Here is a 16,335-nt window from a genome sequence, read left to right on the forward strand (position 1 = left end):
TTTGGTGTAGATGCACTCTGGAACCTTGGCAGGCTAAACCTGGAAGAGGGAGTGTCTGGAAACGCAATCCCACCTGTTGGCAAACACATCCCAACTCTCAGGGAAGTTAGGAATGAGAGGCAGAAGTAGGTATGAGCATCATTACAGTGCATCCAACACATGGCACCGCTACAGGTGCCTCCTACCTGGGTTCATCCCTGAGTTGGACCCTGATACAATTAAGGTATGGATGAAGTAAACAACTGAGTTCAAAGCGCCCAAGTTCCTCACAGGGTTAAAGTTGAAGCTCCTTTGGAATGGCACCTATGGGGGTTTATGAAAAGATGGGAAAGCCAAAGCAAGACTGTGGGTGTGAATCAACCCAAAATGTGGCTTTGAAATCCCAGAAAAGCATCCTCTCCCCACCTGCACTGTTTCTGTAACTCATGGGTTTGAACTACTGTACCTGGACACTTTAACTGCCATGGCTCATTGTTATGGGTTCCTCAGAGTTGTAGTTTGTGTGTCTTTAGCCTTCCCTGCTGTAGAGTGCTGGTGCCTCACCAAACTACAACTCCCATGATTTCATAGCACTGAATCAGAGCTATTAAAGTGGTATCAAACCACATCAGACCATATGAGATATTGACATGCTGGAATGTGTCCAGAGGAGGGCAACTAAAAGGGTCTGGAGAACAAGCCCTGTGAGGAGAAGCTTAAGGAGCTGGGCATGTTTAGCCTGAAGAAGAGAAGACTGAGAGGAGATATAATAGCCATGTATAAATATGTGAGAGGAAGTCACAGGGAGGAGGGAGCAAGCTTGTTTTTTTGCTTCCCTGGAGACTAGGAAGCGGAACAATGGCTTCAAACTACAAGAAAGGAGATTCCATCTGAACATGAGGAAGAACTTCCTGACTGTGAGAGCATTCAGCAGTGGAACTCTCTGCCCTGGAGTGTGCTGGAGGCTCCTTCTTTGGAAGCTTTTAAACAGAGGCTGGATGGCCATCTGTCGGGGGTGCTTTGAAAGCAATATTCCTGCTTCTTGGCAGGGGGTTGGACTGGATGGCCCATGAGGTCTCTTTCAATTCTATGATTCTATGATTCTACACTCTCAGATGAATAAGGAGTTTACAACCTCTGAGAATGCCTGCCATAGATGTGGGTGAAACGTTAGGAGAGAATGCTTCTGGAATATGGCCATACAGCCCGGAAAACTCGCAACAACCGAGTAGTTTACAGTTTGGCACCCCAGAGTTAATTATAAGGCTGTTTTCAAGGGTACCTCTAGGGGTATATCGACACTGTAGAATTAATGAACTACCATGGTTCAAGGCAATGGGAGTTATAGTATGGTGAAGCAACAGCAAAGAAGGCGAAATACCTAAACAGCCACGATCCCATAGTTACAAACAGTCCCCAAGTTACAAACATATGACTTACAAACAGCTCATGGCAAAGAAGAGGGGGGTGAGACAACAGGACGTGAGAGAAATCTGCCTCTAGACAGAGAAATTCACTTCTGGAAGAGTTATTATCGTGCGAAAAAGGTGCCTCTACTCAAGCTTTTTCTCCAATCTTGGATTCCAAAACAAGCGAAATCCAAGGGACAGGAAGTGAGATGAAATCTTCTGAACAGGGGCACAGACAGCAACATAAACCCCACAAGGGTGTTAAACCTTCCCTGTGCTATCCAAAGCTTCCATACATGCATTACACACCAACACATATGGGTGGGTCAAAAAGTAATGCCTCTGTCGCTCTACCTTTTCTTTCTTTCCCAGCTACTGGACTATCTATGCATCGTATGATAAAGGGAACCTTACTCTACTGATAGGGTCTTTCTTTTTCCCATCAACTGATTAGAACCATGAATCTGAAGCTAAAAGAAAGAGTTGAATTTCTGGCAAAAGAAGGTTGTGCACCTGAGGAAATCCATAATCGCTTGAAGAATGCTTATGATGTGGCCCCTTCTGACTTTGAGTGGTTTGGACCCCAGAAAGACAACCTACAAAGTTTCAGATTCAATGACTTGAATGGCCTTAAAACTGCTTTCAAATCATGGGTCACGAAGCAAATGGTTTTGATGCCTGGGTTAAATGATGGCACAAATGTGTACAAATTGACAGTGACTATGTTGAACGGTAGTTTTTTGTAGAGGATAGTTCAAGCTGTGATCTGTAGCAACTTCTGCTGGTATAGGTTCATTCATAATGTTTTTATGACGCAGGAGGCAAAACTTTTTGACCCACCCATATGTGTGTACATATATATGTGTGTGTGTATACACATACATATAAACACGTGTGTGTATGTGTGTGTATACACACACACACACACACACATCTAGCTGTCCCCTGCCATGCATTGCTGTGGCCCACATGGGGGTTCTGTGTGGGAGGTTTGGCCCAATTCTATTATAGGTGGGATTCAGAATGCTCTTTGATTGTAGGTGAACTATAAATCTCAGCAACTACAACTACCAAATGTCAAGATTCTATTTTCCCCAAACTCCACCAGTGTTCACATTTGGGCATATTGAGTATTTGTGTACAGTTTGGTCCAGATCCATCCTTGTTTGAGTCCACAGTGATCTCTGGTGAACTACAACTCCAAAACCAAAGGACACTGCCCACCAAAACCTTCCAAATTTTCTGCTGGTCATAGGAGAACTGTGTGCCAAGTTTGGTTCAATTCCATTGTTGGTGGGGTTCACAATGCTCTTAGATTGTAGGTGAACTATAAATCCCAGCAACTACAACTCCCAAATGACAAAAAAATTTTTGAGTGGATAACATACATTGGGTTGTTAGGGGTCTTGTGAAGACCAGCAGGTTGCAGGTTCGAATCCAGGGAGAGCGGGGATGAGCTCCCTCTATCAGCTCCAGCTCTCTATGCGGGGACATGAGAGAAGCCTCCCACAAGGGTGGTAAAACATCAAAACATCCTGGCGTGCCCTGGGCAACATCCTTGCAGACGGCCAATTCTCTCACACCAGAAGCGACTTGCTTTTTCTCAAGTCTCTCCTGACATGACCTATATCTATCTGTCTATCTATCTATCTATCTACCTACCTATCTACCTATATCGGTGGTGCTCAACCTGGGGTCCCCAGATGTTTTTGGCCTACAACTCCCAGAAATCCCAACCAGTTTACCAGCTGTTAGGATTTCTGGGAGTTGAAGGCCAAAATATCTGGGGCCTTGAGAACCACTGATCTATCTATCTATCTATCTATCTATCTATCTATCTATCTATCTATCTATCTATCCACACACACACACAAACATACACATGAGAAAGAGACTGGATTCACCCTTAAAAACATAACTGTTCCGACTTGCATACGAATTCAGCTTAAGAACAAACCTCCAAACCCTATCTTGTTCCTAACTTGGGGACTGCTTGTATTGAGACATGCCAGATAAAGTGGTGCCTGGCTGCAGTGATATACTACACAGCGTAGATGCAACCCAAAGGAAGGGAAAAGGAGCAGGGCAGCTTCCAATACATTTCCTTTCTTTCCCCTGCTGTGCTCCCATCGCTTGATGCTCTCCTTCTCTCTGAAACAATAGCGAGCGGAGCCCAGTGGTGGGAGCCATGCTTCAAAGGCTGGTCACACGTCCGGGAATGTGAGGGGAAGAGGAGGAGGAGGAGGAAAAGGAAGAGAGCCTGCCTCTCACGCCCCAGCACGCACGTTGCCGCTGAAAGAGAAAGCCTCCCGCCGGCTTCCCTCCTGATGGCAACACTCGCCTTATTTAGCCCGGAAGCGGCACTGTTTTCCGGTCTCAGCTTCCAGGCATCCCCAGCGAGAAGCCTGTTAGATCAGAACTCTTGGATCAAGAGGATCTACACTGTAGAATGCATGCAGCTTGGGACGATTTTGATCTTTGGCTGAATGCTCTAAAGTGCTGGGAGTTGTAGTTTGGTGAGGACACCAGCAAGGACTGTATCCCTCTGGTCCAGCTCTTCACTGTAGAATGAGTGTTATAGACTGAATGAGTTGGAATCGCATAGAAGTTGTAATGATATTCTGGGCCAAAGAGGGCGGGTGGCCTCGCAAACTACAACTCCCAGGACTCCACAGCATCGAGTCACGGCGCTCAGAAATGCATTCATTCTACGGTATAGATGCAGATGCTTCAAACTGTAGTGCGATGGAGTTGTGGGAGTTGTAGTTTTTGGCCTTCTCGACCAAAGAATGCTGGTGCCTCGACAAACTGTGAATCCCATGGCTTAGAGCAGGCATAGAGTGAGCCGTGGAGACGGTTCAAGTGAGGTCAAACTGCCTCCTTCCCTTTCCCCTTTCCCTTTCTTTTCCCCTTTCCCTTCCCTTCCTTTCCTCTTTCCTCTTCCCCTTCCTTTCCCCTTCCCTTTAATCTGTGCTTTCCCCCTTCCTTTCCCTTCCCTTCCTTTCTTCTTTCTTTTCCTCTTTCCCCATTTCCTCTTTCCTTTCCCCTTCCATTTCCTCTTTCAAATCCTTTTCCTTTCCTTGCCTCTTTCTTTTCCTCTTTTCTTTACTTGCCCTTCATTTTCTTTCCTCTCCTCTTTCTTTTCCTCTTTCCCCTTCCTTTCCCCTTTCCTTTCTCCTATTTCTTCTTTCTGTTTTATTCTTTTTATTCTTTTCCCTTCTTTTTCCCTTTCCTTGCCTCTTTCCTTTCTTCTTTCCTTTAGTTGCCCTTCATTTTCTTTTCATCTCCTCTTTCTTTTCCTCTTTCCCCTTCCTTTCCTCTTTCCTTTCCCCTTCTATTTCTTCTTTCTATTCCTCTTTCATTTCCTTTCCCTTTCCTTGCCTCTTTCTTCCTCTTTCTTTTCCTCGCCCTTCATTTTTCCTCTTTCCTTTCCTCTTTCCTTTCCTCTTTCCTCTTCCCTTCCCTTTCCCCTCCTCTTTCCTTTCCTTTCATTCCTTTCGCCTTTCATTTCCTCTTTCTTTCCCTTTCCCATCCATTCCCCTTTCCTTTCCTCTTTCTTTTACATGGCCTTCATTTTCTTATCCTCTTTCCTTTCTTTTCCTCTTTCCCTCCCTCTCCCAGCCTTGGGTCCTGCAGGTGTTCGGGACTGCAACCCCCAGAAGCCCCTGCCGACTGTCCCAATGGCCAGGCATGCTGGGAGCGGGAGTCCGGCTCGCCTGGGTGGGGATGGGGCTCCTCTCGGGTGTACCTTGCGCGTCTCCTCCGCTGGTGAGCACCCCGATGGCCTTTCCCCCTCCGGAGAGGTTCTCGAAGAACTTCTTGTCCGGCATGCTGGGAGAGGAAGCGGCGGCGGGGAGGACGGAGGACGACGAGGAGGAGGAAGACGGGGGCGCGCTGGAGGAAGCGCGCGCTCCTTTGGCACCCGAGCCCCGCCGGGAGGACTTGGCTTTGCGAGGCGGCGCGCTGCCCTGCGTGCCTTGGCGGCCCTCCTCGCCCTTCTCCTTCTTCTCCTTCTTCTCCTTCGCCTTCCCCTTCTTCTCCTCCTCCTCCTCCTGCTCCTCTGCGGGAGGCGGGCTGCTGCCGGGCGAGGTGTTGACGCGCACGCTTTGGATCCGGACCGAATAGAAGACCTGGCTGGTGTCTGCAAGGAGGGAGAGAACGAGAAGGGATGGAGCCCAGGAAGGATGGATGGGAGGATGCTCCCACCTGCCGGCCCCGAGCAGCAGCAAAACCCCCTTCCTCCTCGTTTCGGGCACGGGTTCCTTCCTTCTGCCCTGTGACAGCCCTACGCAGATGGGGCCTGGCCACTCCTCTGGGCTCTTGACTGGCAGCACGGATCGGCCAATTGGATTCGAAGGCGGGGCTTTGGAGGGTTCGGTCTAGGTTGTCTTGAAGGGATGCCAAGGAGGTGAGGAGATGCTTGGGTGAGAACGCAGGGTAAGAGGAAAACACCTGGGAAGCCTGAAGGCATCTACAACAGTGGTTCTCTCAACCCTTTGGCCTACAAGTCCCAGAAATCCCAGCCAGTTTACCAGCTGTTAGGATTTCTGGGAGTTGAAGGCCAAAATATCTGGGGACCCACAGGTTGAGAACCACTGTTCTGAACTGAGACCCCATCTACACTGTCCTTATATCCCAGGATCCGACCCCAGGTGATCTACTTTGAACTGGATTATATGAGTCTACACTGCCATATAATTTGGGATAATAAAATAATCTGGTATCAGAACCTGTGATATAAGGCAGTGTCAAAGAGGACTAAGCTTCCCACCCATCTCCTTCCTCCTCCTGCTTCCTAATCCAAGAATTTCCTTATCTCCTCCTGGCCTGGTATTTCTGGGAGTTGAAGGCCAAAAATCTGGGGACCCACAGGTTGAGAACCACTGATCTACAGTATAGAATTCATGCAATATGGATCAACAGTATAGAATTCATCCAATATGGATCCACAGCATAGAATTCATGTAGTATGGATCCACAGTATAGAATTCATCCAATATGGATTCACAGTATAGAAATCATGCAATATGGATCTACTGTACAGAAATCATGCAATATGGATCTGTAGTACAGAATTCATGCAATATAGATCCACAGTATAGAATTCATGCAATATGTATCTACTGCATAGAATTCATGCAATATAGATCTGCAGTATAGAATTCATGCAATATAGATCTGCAGTATAGAATTCATGCAATATGTATCTACTGCATAGAATTCATGCAATATAGATCTGCAGTATAGAATTTGTGTAATATGGATCCACAATATAGAATTCATGCAATATGGATCCAAAGTATAGAATTCATACAATATGGATCTACTGCATAGAATCCGTGCAATATGGATCTGCAGTATAGAATTCATACAATATGGATCCAAAGTATAGAATTCATGCAATATGTATCTACTGTATAGAATCCATGCAATATAGATCTGCAGTATAGAATTTGTGCAATATGGATCTGCAGTATAGAATTCATGCATTATGGATCCACAGTATAGAATTCATGCAATATGGATCTACAGTATAGAATTCATGCAATATAGATCCGCAGTATAGAATTTGTGCAATATGGATCCGCTGTATAGAATTCATGCAATATAGAGGAGATAATCTGGATGTTATATGGCAGTGTAAATGAAGCCTTATATAATCCAGTCCAAAACAGATAATCTCAGATCAAATCCTGGGATATAAGGCTTTATAGTATAGATCCATTCTTAAACTGCATCTTGACCAGGCATGGGCAAACTTTGGCCCTCCAGGTGTTTTGGACTTCAACTCCCACAATTCCTAACAGCCTACCTTTCGGTCAGCAAGTTCACCAGCTCTGCATTTTAGCCTGCTGCACCATCAGGGGGCCGCTAGGTGCATCTACACAGTTAGAATTAATGCAGTTTGACACCACTTTGCCATGAGTCAGTGCTAGGAAAACATGGGAGCTCTAGTCTAGCAAGGTTTTTAACCTTCTCTGCCAAAGAGTGCTAGTTTTGCACCAAACTACATATCCGAGGATTCCACAGCATTGAGCCTTGGGATTTAAAGGGGTGCCAAACTACATCAATTCTACAGTATAGATACACCCCAGGTTTCTCTGTGTGCTTGGGAAATGATAACTACAGAGACTGGAACAATAAATAAGATCGCCTGCGTATGGTTCAAGTAGGAATACATTAATCCGGAATTGGACCTAATCAACAATAATATTTCATATCGTTCTGAGCTTCCCAACAGTGGCAGCAGGTCTAAATGCTTCTATCATAATAGGATTTTAGTGAGTTAATCTAGTTATATCCTACCTGGGTTATAGACACATAAAGTGTATAAAACTCAGCTCTGTGTGCCACCCTTTTCCTTCCCAACTCTCATGCAAATGCAAGTCAGCAAAAGCTGCTTTGCATATAATAAATTTATGTCCTGATTGCTTTATTGTAATTTTGGGCTTCTTCTAAATTGTTTTATTGTAAATTTGGATGTCTTCTAATAGAAAGAGGGCCTTTTCAAAGAATAGCATGTTTGCTATTGGCTGTTTACAGGAAAGCTGTGTCACTGAAGAAGCAACAGTAATTGAATTAAGTGAATTCTAATTAAATCTAGCAATCAGCAGTACAAACAGATGACATCCAGGCAGCATACTAACAGTCCCACCTTATGCATGTTTATAGTAAGTCACAGGAGTGTATCTACACTGTCAAATTAATGCAGTTCAACATCAGTTCCACTGTCGTGGCTCAATTCAATGAAACCATGGGAGCTGTAGTTCTGTGAAACACCAGCACTCTTTGGCAAAGAAGGCCTAACTTTGGAAATCTACAACTCCTCTGATTTTGTTGCATAGATGCATAGCAGTTGAAGTGGTATTAATCTGCATTAATTCTGCAATGCAGATGCAATCCTAAATGCAGAGGTGGGAATGATATGACCCTCCAGATGTTGTTGTACTGCAAGTTCCAGCAGTTTTTTCTGCCAAAGGGTACAGGTGCCTCACCAAACTACAACTCCAAAGATTCCACACCATTGAGCCGTGGCTGGTAAAGTGATGTCAAACTGCATTAATTCTACAGTGTAGATTTTTGGATGGCAAAATTGAATGTATTGTACAGTCAAAGTGGTGTCAAACCACTTTGACAGTGTAGATGCCCCCGCAGAGCAGTGATTCTCAACCTTTTTTTGACCAGGAACACTCTGACCAGGGACCACTCTCCAACATTAGTACCAAAAGGATTCCGAATCAGTTTTTGGTCAACTTTAGATTTGGTTTGGCTATTTTGATTCAGAAAATTGCATTGGATAGACCACATCAACTCTAATTTCTCATACAAAACATATACCATCCAGTAGTTGCCATCTGCTCGCCCGTAAAAAACCATATTTAATAATCTAGAGCTGATGTGGTAGTAGTAATCTTTCGTGGGTAGTCAGCCTCTCCCCTCCCGACATCCCCGTTGCCTTGGCACTATAAGAGGGTTTGGTGAGACCAGTTGCTCTTGTTGCTGCTTGGTTTCGAGGCAACAGTGTAGTAATGGTTAGGCCATGGACCATGTTTTCATTCTTGTGGTGGTCCATGGACCACAGTTTGGGAGCCACTGTCCTAGAGGCTTCTTGTATCCAACAATGGGGTTTTTTTTGGACATGAGGGAAGCCTCCCACAAGGATACTGAAACATCAAAACATCTGGTCACCCCCTGGGCAACATTCTTGCAGATGGCCAATTCTCTCACACCAGAAGTAACTTGCAGTTTCTCAAGTTGCTCCTGACATGAAAAAAAAACTCTTTGAGGTCTTATTGATTTTTATCCAAATGTATTCATGTTTTGTGGTTTTAAATTAAACTGTTTAGGAATTTAAAGGAAATAATTAAAATTAACCACTATAGATAGTCATTTATGAGAAGCATAACATTATTATTTTTTAAAAGAATCATAACGGCAACAAAATTGGCATTGGAATTATAACTAGTAACATTTAAAAGTAACCTCCCTCTCTCTTTGTTATGTTATCAAATAAATGCCCCTGGGTGTTAAAATCTCAGAGATCATATACTTTCTCAGTCTTCCTGCTGGACTTACATTCAGACATCTCTGCGTCTCTGCTGATCGCTCTGAGTCAGAGTAAAATTAAAATGAAATATGATCGGCAGTAAAGCCTATCAAACACACTCTTTTCTCACAGGAAAAATAAAATAAAGACTATAACAATTCCAAAACAGAATTGCTGGTCTTTTCCAACCAACTGTCATCAACTGCCAAATTCTTCCCTTCCACTCCCACATTCATCTCCAGCAGATAGAATCATAGAATCATAGAGTTGGAAAAGATCTCATGGGCCATCCCATTCTGCCAAGAAGCAGGAAAAACACATTCAAAGATCTTTTGAATGCTTGAAACGTTCCATTCTAGCTTTGCTCATCTGCAACTTCCACCTATAAGAAAAATTATAACTGTTAAAAGTAAAATTTTATCTACAATGCTTAAAAAGACAATGGGAAATCTGTCTTGGCTGCATTTAAAAAATATTTTCATTGTTGTGATATATTTATTTATTTATCATGTCAGCAACCAGACAATTGTATTACATTTTTAAGAAATTTTTAACAAACAGACAAAACAGAGTTTGCAAGCTTGGTAGTTGATTAAATGTCCTTTGACCAGTATCTGGCGTTGCTGCAAGAAGGTCCTCCATTGTGCAGGTGGCGGGGCTCGGGGCTCAGGTGGCATTGCAGCAGGTGGTCAGTGGTTTCCTCTTTTCCACACTCGCATGTTGTGGATTCCACTTTCCACATTCCCCAGGTTGTGCCAGTCAGTAGGGCTGGGCAACCACGGAAAAAATTTGTTTCTAAAACCGATTCGTTTTTGGGGGTTTTTGCGTTTCGATTTTTAAAAGAATTCTGAATTTTTTCTTTTAAAAAGTTTGATATTTACAAAATTTCGTAAATTACAAAACAATACGAAACAATTACGAAACAATTATGAATCGATTCGGTAATGGCGGACGTGACTGTGCAATACGCTAAAAAACCTCCAAATGGGACAGGGGGAATTTCTGAAGCTTCCCTCTCCCTCTGTTGTTGACTGTTGGTATGATATTTATAAATTTTTTTCACTGATTAAACAAACAACAACTATAAAACTTGCCCCAGACATGCGGAAATAATAACGAAACGATTTCAAAACGATAACGAAACGAATACAAAACAAATTCGAAACAATTACGAAACGAATTTAAAAATTTGTTTCATTTTTTAGTTGCTCCTGAATGGTTCATTATCGCTTCGTTATAAAAAAAACCGAATTTTTAACGAATTACGAAATTACGAAACGAAACCGCCCAGCCCTACCAGTCAGCTTTTGTATGATATTTTTTCTAGCACCCACTTTTTGCTTGATATTGGTTCGGTATTATGAAATGAAGGGAGTTGTAGTTTGATGAGGCACCATCGCTCTTTGGCAGAGAAGGTTAAAAACCTTGTAAAACTACAGATCCCAGGATGCCATAGTATTGAAGCATAGTTGTTAATTCTGCAATGTAGATGCAACCCTAAATGCAGAGGTGGGAGTGATGTGATTCTCCAGATATTGTACAGGAAATCCCAGCATCCCTAGCCAATAAAGCCAATGCTGAGAAACCTGAGAACTGATTTCTGGAGCTCACCATTCAATCCATTGGCAAAGATAAAGGTTTCACAACACATAATGTGTTTTAATGCTCAAGTCCTCTCTCTCTCTCTCTCACACACACATAACAATGTCTATTACAATCTTTGACATCAACACTTTGACATCAACCTGAATACCCAATCACCGTCTCCCAAAGCAGTTACTATACTACTCAAGAATGGAAAATGGAATGTTGGAGGACAGGAAAAGTGATTTAAAGATGTACTTAAAGCGAACCTTAAAAACTGTGACATAGACACTGAAAACTGGGAAGACCTGGCCCTTGAGCGCTTTAGCTGGAGGTCAGCTGTGACCAGCAGTGTTGTAGAATGTGAAGAGACACGAATGGAAGGCAAAAGAGAGAAACATGCCAAGAAGAAGGTGTGTCAAGCCAGCCCTGACCGTGACCGCCTTCAATCCGGAAACCAATGCCCTCACTGCGGGAGAACATGCAGGTTAAGAATAGGGCTCCACAGTCACCTATGTACCCACCACCAGGACACTGCTCTTGGAAGACAATGTTACTCAGACAATGAGGGATCAGCTAAGTAAGTAAGTAAGTAAGTAAGTAATAAAACTATAACCATTTTGTAGATTTTGTATTTTGTTATACATATAACAAAAACAGTCTCCCAAGAGAAGGTTGTGACTCCAGGGAACTGACTTTTGATAGACAAGTGGTACTACACACCTCAATACAGAGCATTTATACAATTATGCTATCACCCACTTGAAAGACCTGTTTCACGTCTCACTGCTCTTTGAAAAAATTGTAGCCAGGAGTCACATTTTGCATCTTTCTGTATTGTATTACATTTTATCTGGCTTCTATGACTCCTTGAACTCCCTTCATGACTCTGTAATAAGTTCATAGATCTCGCCTGCAGTATCTCTTGTCTTAACAATGATCCCATCAGAAATGCAAGGATTATCTCAAATTGCACAGGGAGGAGGGTTGAAGGTGAGATGGGTTGGGATTGGCACAACAAAAGCATCCTGGCATCTTGTTTAAAATACTAACAAATAAGAAAACAACTTGTGAGAGAACCTAAGGACTTGCGGTCAAAGTATCAGAGGGAAGGCTTTGCTTCTCTGCAAGTCAAAGAACAAAATATACAAAACAGTGCTTTGTTTTTGTAAGATACATGATTCCTCAAAGGGGAAAAAATTGGCTTCCAGAACAAGGAGTGGGAGGGAAGCACAATGTTGGTGGTGATACAGAAGCAGTTGGCCTGAAATAGCCGAAATGTTCTACCAAAAGAAGGCAAGGAGATCATTATCTATGCTTTCTGAGCTGGAGAATGCATTCCTGTAAATCAAGGGAGAGAATTGTGTGGCTTTCCCATTATTGCGGGACTACGAGTCCCAGCAGCCTTACAAGGCCATGGCCAGGAATGATGGAAACTAATGAAACAGCATCTGAATACCTTTTTGATTCACATGCCTCCTGTTATTGCACCAAACTGTGCAGTTAGATAAGACTTAATAACCAGTCTAACATTGCTTTGGAGGGGAAAGAAATCAGAATATCTATTTATCAAGCTTTATTCTACTGGCTAACATCTCTCCAGTTGTTTCGTAGTTGTTTTTTTAATTTTTAACCATTACATGTAATTGAAAACCATTACATTTAGAATCATGATTGGCAAACAATTCTATCTACCTCCCTGCACCCTGGGTTAGATGAAAATATCCAAAACTTGTACAATTTAGAATCCATCAAAGACGGGTGACCCATCAATAATGTATGTTTGACAACCAGGAGTTCAGTAACAGTTTTTTAAATTTATACTTTTGCTTTGTGGATAAAAAAAAAGAATTTTACTATTATATTATTAAACTTAGTGAGCATTTAGTGCACCTGCAATGCTGGACAATGGGTATATCTACACTGTAGGCTCAGTGGGTGAAACTGCTGAGCTGCTGAGCTTGTTGACCGAAAGGTTTCAGGTTTGAATCTGGGGAGCGGCGTGATCTTCCACTGAAAGCCCCAGCTTCTGCCAACTTAGCAGTTTGAAACATGCAAATGTAAGTAGATCAATAGGTACTGCTCTGGCGGGAAGGTAACAGCACTCCATGCAGTCCTGCCAGCAACATGACCTTGGAGGTGTCTATGGACAACCCCAACCCCTAGAGTCGGACACGACTGCACTTTATGTCAGGGGACAACCTTTACCTTTACCTTACCACTGTAACTGCTATGGCTCAATGCTATGGCAGAGAAAACTCCCATGACGCCAGAGCACTGAGCAATTGCAGTTAAAGTAGTGTCAAACTGCACCCTAGGACTCCAGGGTTCAAATCCTCACTTGGCCATGAAAACCCAACCAGGTAACTTGGTCAAGTCACACTCTCTCAGCCTCAGAGGGCAGTGGCAAACGTTCTCTGGACAAATTGCCAAGAAAACTTCATGATAGGCTTGTCTTAGTGTCACCAAAAGTTGGAAACAACTTGAAGATACACATCGACAACAGCCATCACTGTTTGATTTAAGTGTCGAAAGGCAGAGAATAAATCTAAAAAAAGTAATAATGTCAGTACACACTGCTTTATCCAGAATTCCAATATCCAAAAGAGTTGTCATTTAAAAAGTAATATAGGTTAAGTACTTCTTATATGGAATTACAACATCCAAATTTTTCCAAAGTCCTAAACTGTCCACTTGGGTGACTGAGATCATGACATATTTGTTTTCTGACATTTCAATGTGAGTAAACTGATTCATGGACAAAATTAGTAAACTTATTGTATATAAATTTGTGTTCAAACTATATGTTTAATGTTTATGTGAAATATGCATGAATTTTTATTTTAAACTTGGGGGCTCATCTTCAAGTTCTTTCATTCCAAAATCCCCACAAAAAAAAATCCAAAATAAGATATCAAGCATTTCAGATAAGGGATATTCAACCTGTAATGTGTGAATTCATTTGGAAAGAAATGGTTATTCATTTCTGACTGCTGACAGAAGCTATGTAATGTTTTTAACCATGTTTTAAAATGGAATAACAAAACAAAATAAAGAATCCACATTCGGGAAAGGTCAAATTCTTAATAGGACATCAGCTGCAGAGATTCCTTTTATCTTCATACTTAAAATCTAGCTTGTATTAATATCATGTTCTTGTTCCATAACACATTAGAGGCAACAATATTAGTGAGGAAAAGAAAAGAAAATAACAGACAGATAAGCGCAGCAGACAACAACCAAGAAGCTTATGCCTTTAATCACCCTTTAAACTAAACATGCAACTCCTTGAAATATCTTTGGCTTACTTTACTGGAGATGTTCCAAAGAAAAGGATTTACAACTCTTTGGAAATTATTTTGTTAGAAGAAGATCTCACTTGTATGATTTAAGAGGGAATTAAAACAATGGACACAACTGGTAAATGAATGCTTAAAGGCACTAAGATCTCTTACACTGATCAGTTGACATTGATCAGCCAAGCAAATTGATGCCAGGAGGCATGAGGAAATTCTGTTAAAAGAGATTAAAATGTCAGCGGCAACTGAATATGTGTTTGAGGGTGGCAGAAATAATCCCAGTACCAAGTCTGACTTTTAATTAAATGACAATGTATAAATATTTGAATAAATTGATAAAGAAATGGAACAATGGTCCACATAGAAATGAAAAAGCTATAAGGACTGTATGCAAGTAAACCACCTTGCAAGCTCCTTTTTGCCATACCATGTCCTGCACAAACACTTTGAACAACAGAAAGCTTTTGCAAGTGAATGCAGCACATTCATCAAGAACATAAAACGAGGCAGGGCACATCATCTACCCTAATTATAACATATTGCATTTTTTTTTAAAAAAGAGAACATTTTATTCCTTATGGCTAAAAACAAGCTTCAAAATGTGTTATAATGCTTGCTGAAGTCTTAGGCTTCTGAGGAATTAATGTGGAATTAATGCATTTTCACACAACTTTACCTACCATGGCTCAATGCTAGGGAACCATGGTGTAGTGAATCCATGCCCGGTGAGCGTAAGCTAAACCAGATATCCCAGGACAGATAAACAAACTCAGCAGTTTAAAGACAAGCCACAGAGGTTTGTTGCAATTCAGCCAAAAAGGTTGCCAGTACAAGTAATTTGCTTCAAAAGGTACAAGCATAAGCATTTCAAGAAATGCAAGACATCTTATACAGTTCCAGGCCCGTAGCCAGGATTTCGATTCGGGGGCGGGGGGGTGTGTGTGAGTTTTTTTCAGGGGGGGTTGGGGGGGCTGAGTTTTTTTTGGGGGGGGGGGGCTGAGTCTGAGTGAAAGAGGGTCTAGCCTAGCAAACCTTTTGTATCATTACCCCAATGCCCCCATGCATATGGGATATATTGAGTATGGTGATCAGATCATGATATGAATAAACATAACAGTTTAAATAATGCACCAGTAAGGCCTTTTCGCGAACCACCATGAGAATTTCAGGGGGGGAGGCTGAAGCCCCTCAAGCTCCCCCCCCCCCCAGCTACATGGCTGTACAGTTCTGACAGCCATTTGAACTTCCCACTCCCTCCCTTGATTGGCTGAGAAAAGGTGCGGCCAGGACCTATGCCGGGATTGGCTGGGTATTCCCTTGATGTCACACCCTGCAGGCGGGGATTCCTGAGGCAGGAAGGATAGTGGCTGGGATTGGCTTCTTTCAAGAGCCAATCAGCTGTAGAGACACCCCCCCCCCCCCCAGGAGGGCATAACCCAAGAGGAAACTGCTGAGTATTTGATTAAATCAAACATCTGGTTCCATGCAAAACAAAGCTGCAAAACTCAACAGACAAGGGTGTTGATCGTAAGCAATCAAGGACTTGGCTGTCAGTATAGAAATTTAATGTATTTACATTTTCTAAGCCCCCACTTCTGCAGGAGTGGCAGACTCTCAGCCTCAGGTTAAATGGACAAACATCCTGAGATTATCTGGCTGGTATCATATATCTTCTTTACGAGCCAGATCATCTGACTATGATTCTGACAGTTATCTGGTTTAGGAAATAGCTGGAGGGATTTAGCCCACATCCCCATTCCCAAGCGATTCTGCAAACAGGATCACAGGGAGGTGACTGCCAATGATACATATAAAAAACAAATACTTCATACACTACATATAAGAAATAGATATAGTACAAAGTAAGACTGATACAAATTACACAGAAATCATTAAATTGATACAATTTATTAAAGATTTAGACGAGATAGAGTTTGAGGTATACAGCTGCTAGGTCTGTTCTGGATCCCCTAAATCTTCAGAACTTCGCAACTCTTCAGGAAAATAATTAATTTAA

At 42.4% G+C, this 16,335-nt stretch overlaps 1 protein-coding gene across 4 annotated transcripts in view; it reads right to left on the reverse strand.

Annotated features, from left to right (window-relative positions):
* PFKP (phosphofructokinase, platelet) overlaps positions 1 to 5,703 on the reverse strand; it is a 69,410-nt gene extending 63,707 nt beyond the window's left edge. For 3 of the 4 annotated variants that reach the window (XM_060782541.2, XM_060782539.2, XM_067470365.1), the window contains exon 1: positions 5,137 to 5,300. In XM_060782541.2, coding sequence (XP_060638524.2) covers positions 5,137 to 5,218 — 82 coding nt within the window. In that variant the 5' untranslated portion in view covers positions 5,219 to 5,300. Of the gene's footprint in view, positions 1 to 5,136 lie in introns of all 4 variants that reach the window. The other variant, XM_060782540.2, reaches the window with a different exon arrangement.
* Between the last annotated feature and the right edge of the window lie 10,632 nt (positions 5,704 to 16,335).

Source organism: Anolis sagrei, chromosome 6 (genome assembly GCF_037176765.1).
Source record: "Anolis sagrei isolate rAnoSag1 chromosome 6, rAnoSag1.mat, whole genome shotgun sequence".
NCBI classification, from domain to species: Eukaryota; Metazoa; Chordata; class Lepidosauria; order Squamata; family Dactyloidae; genus Anolis; species Anolis sagrei.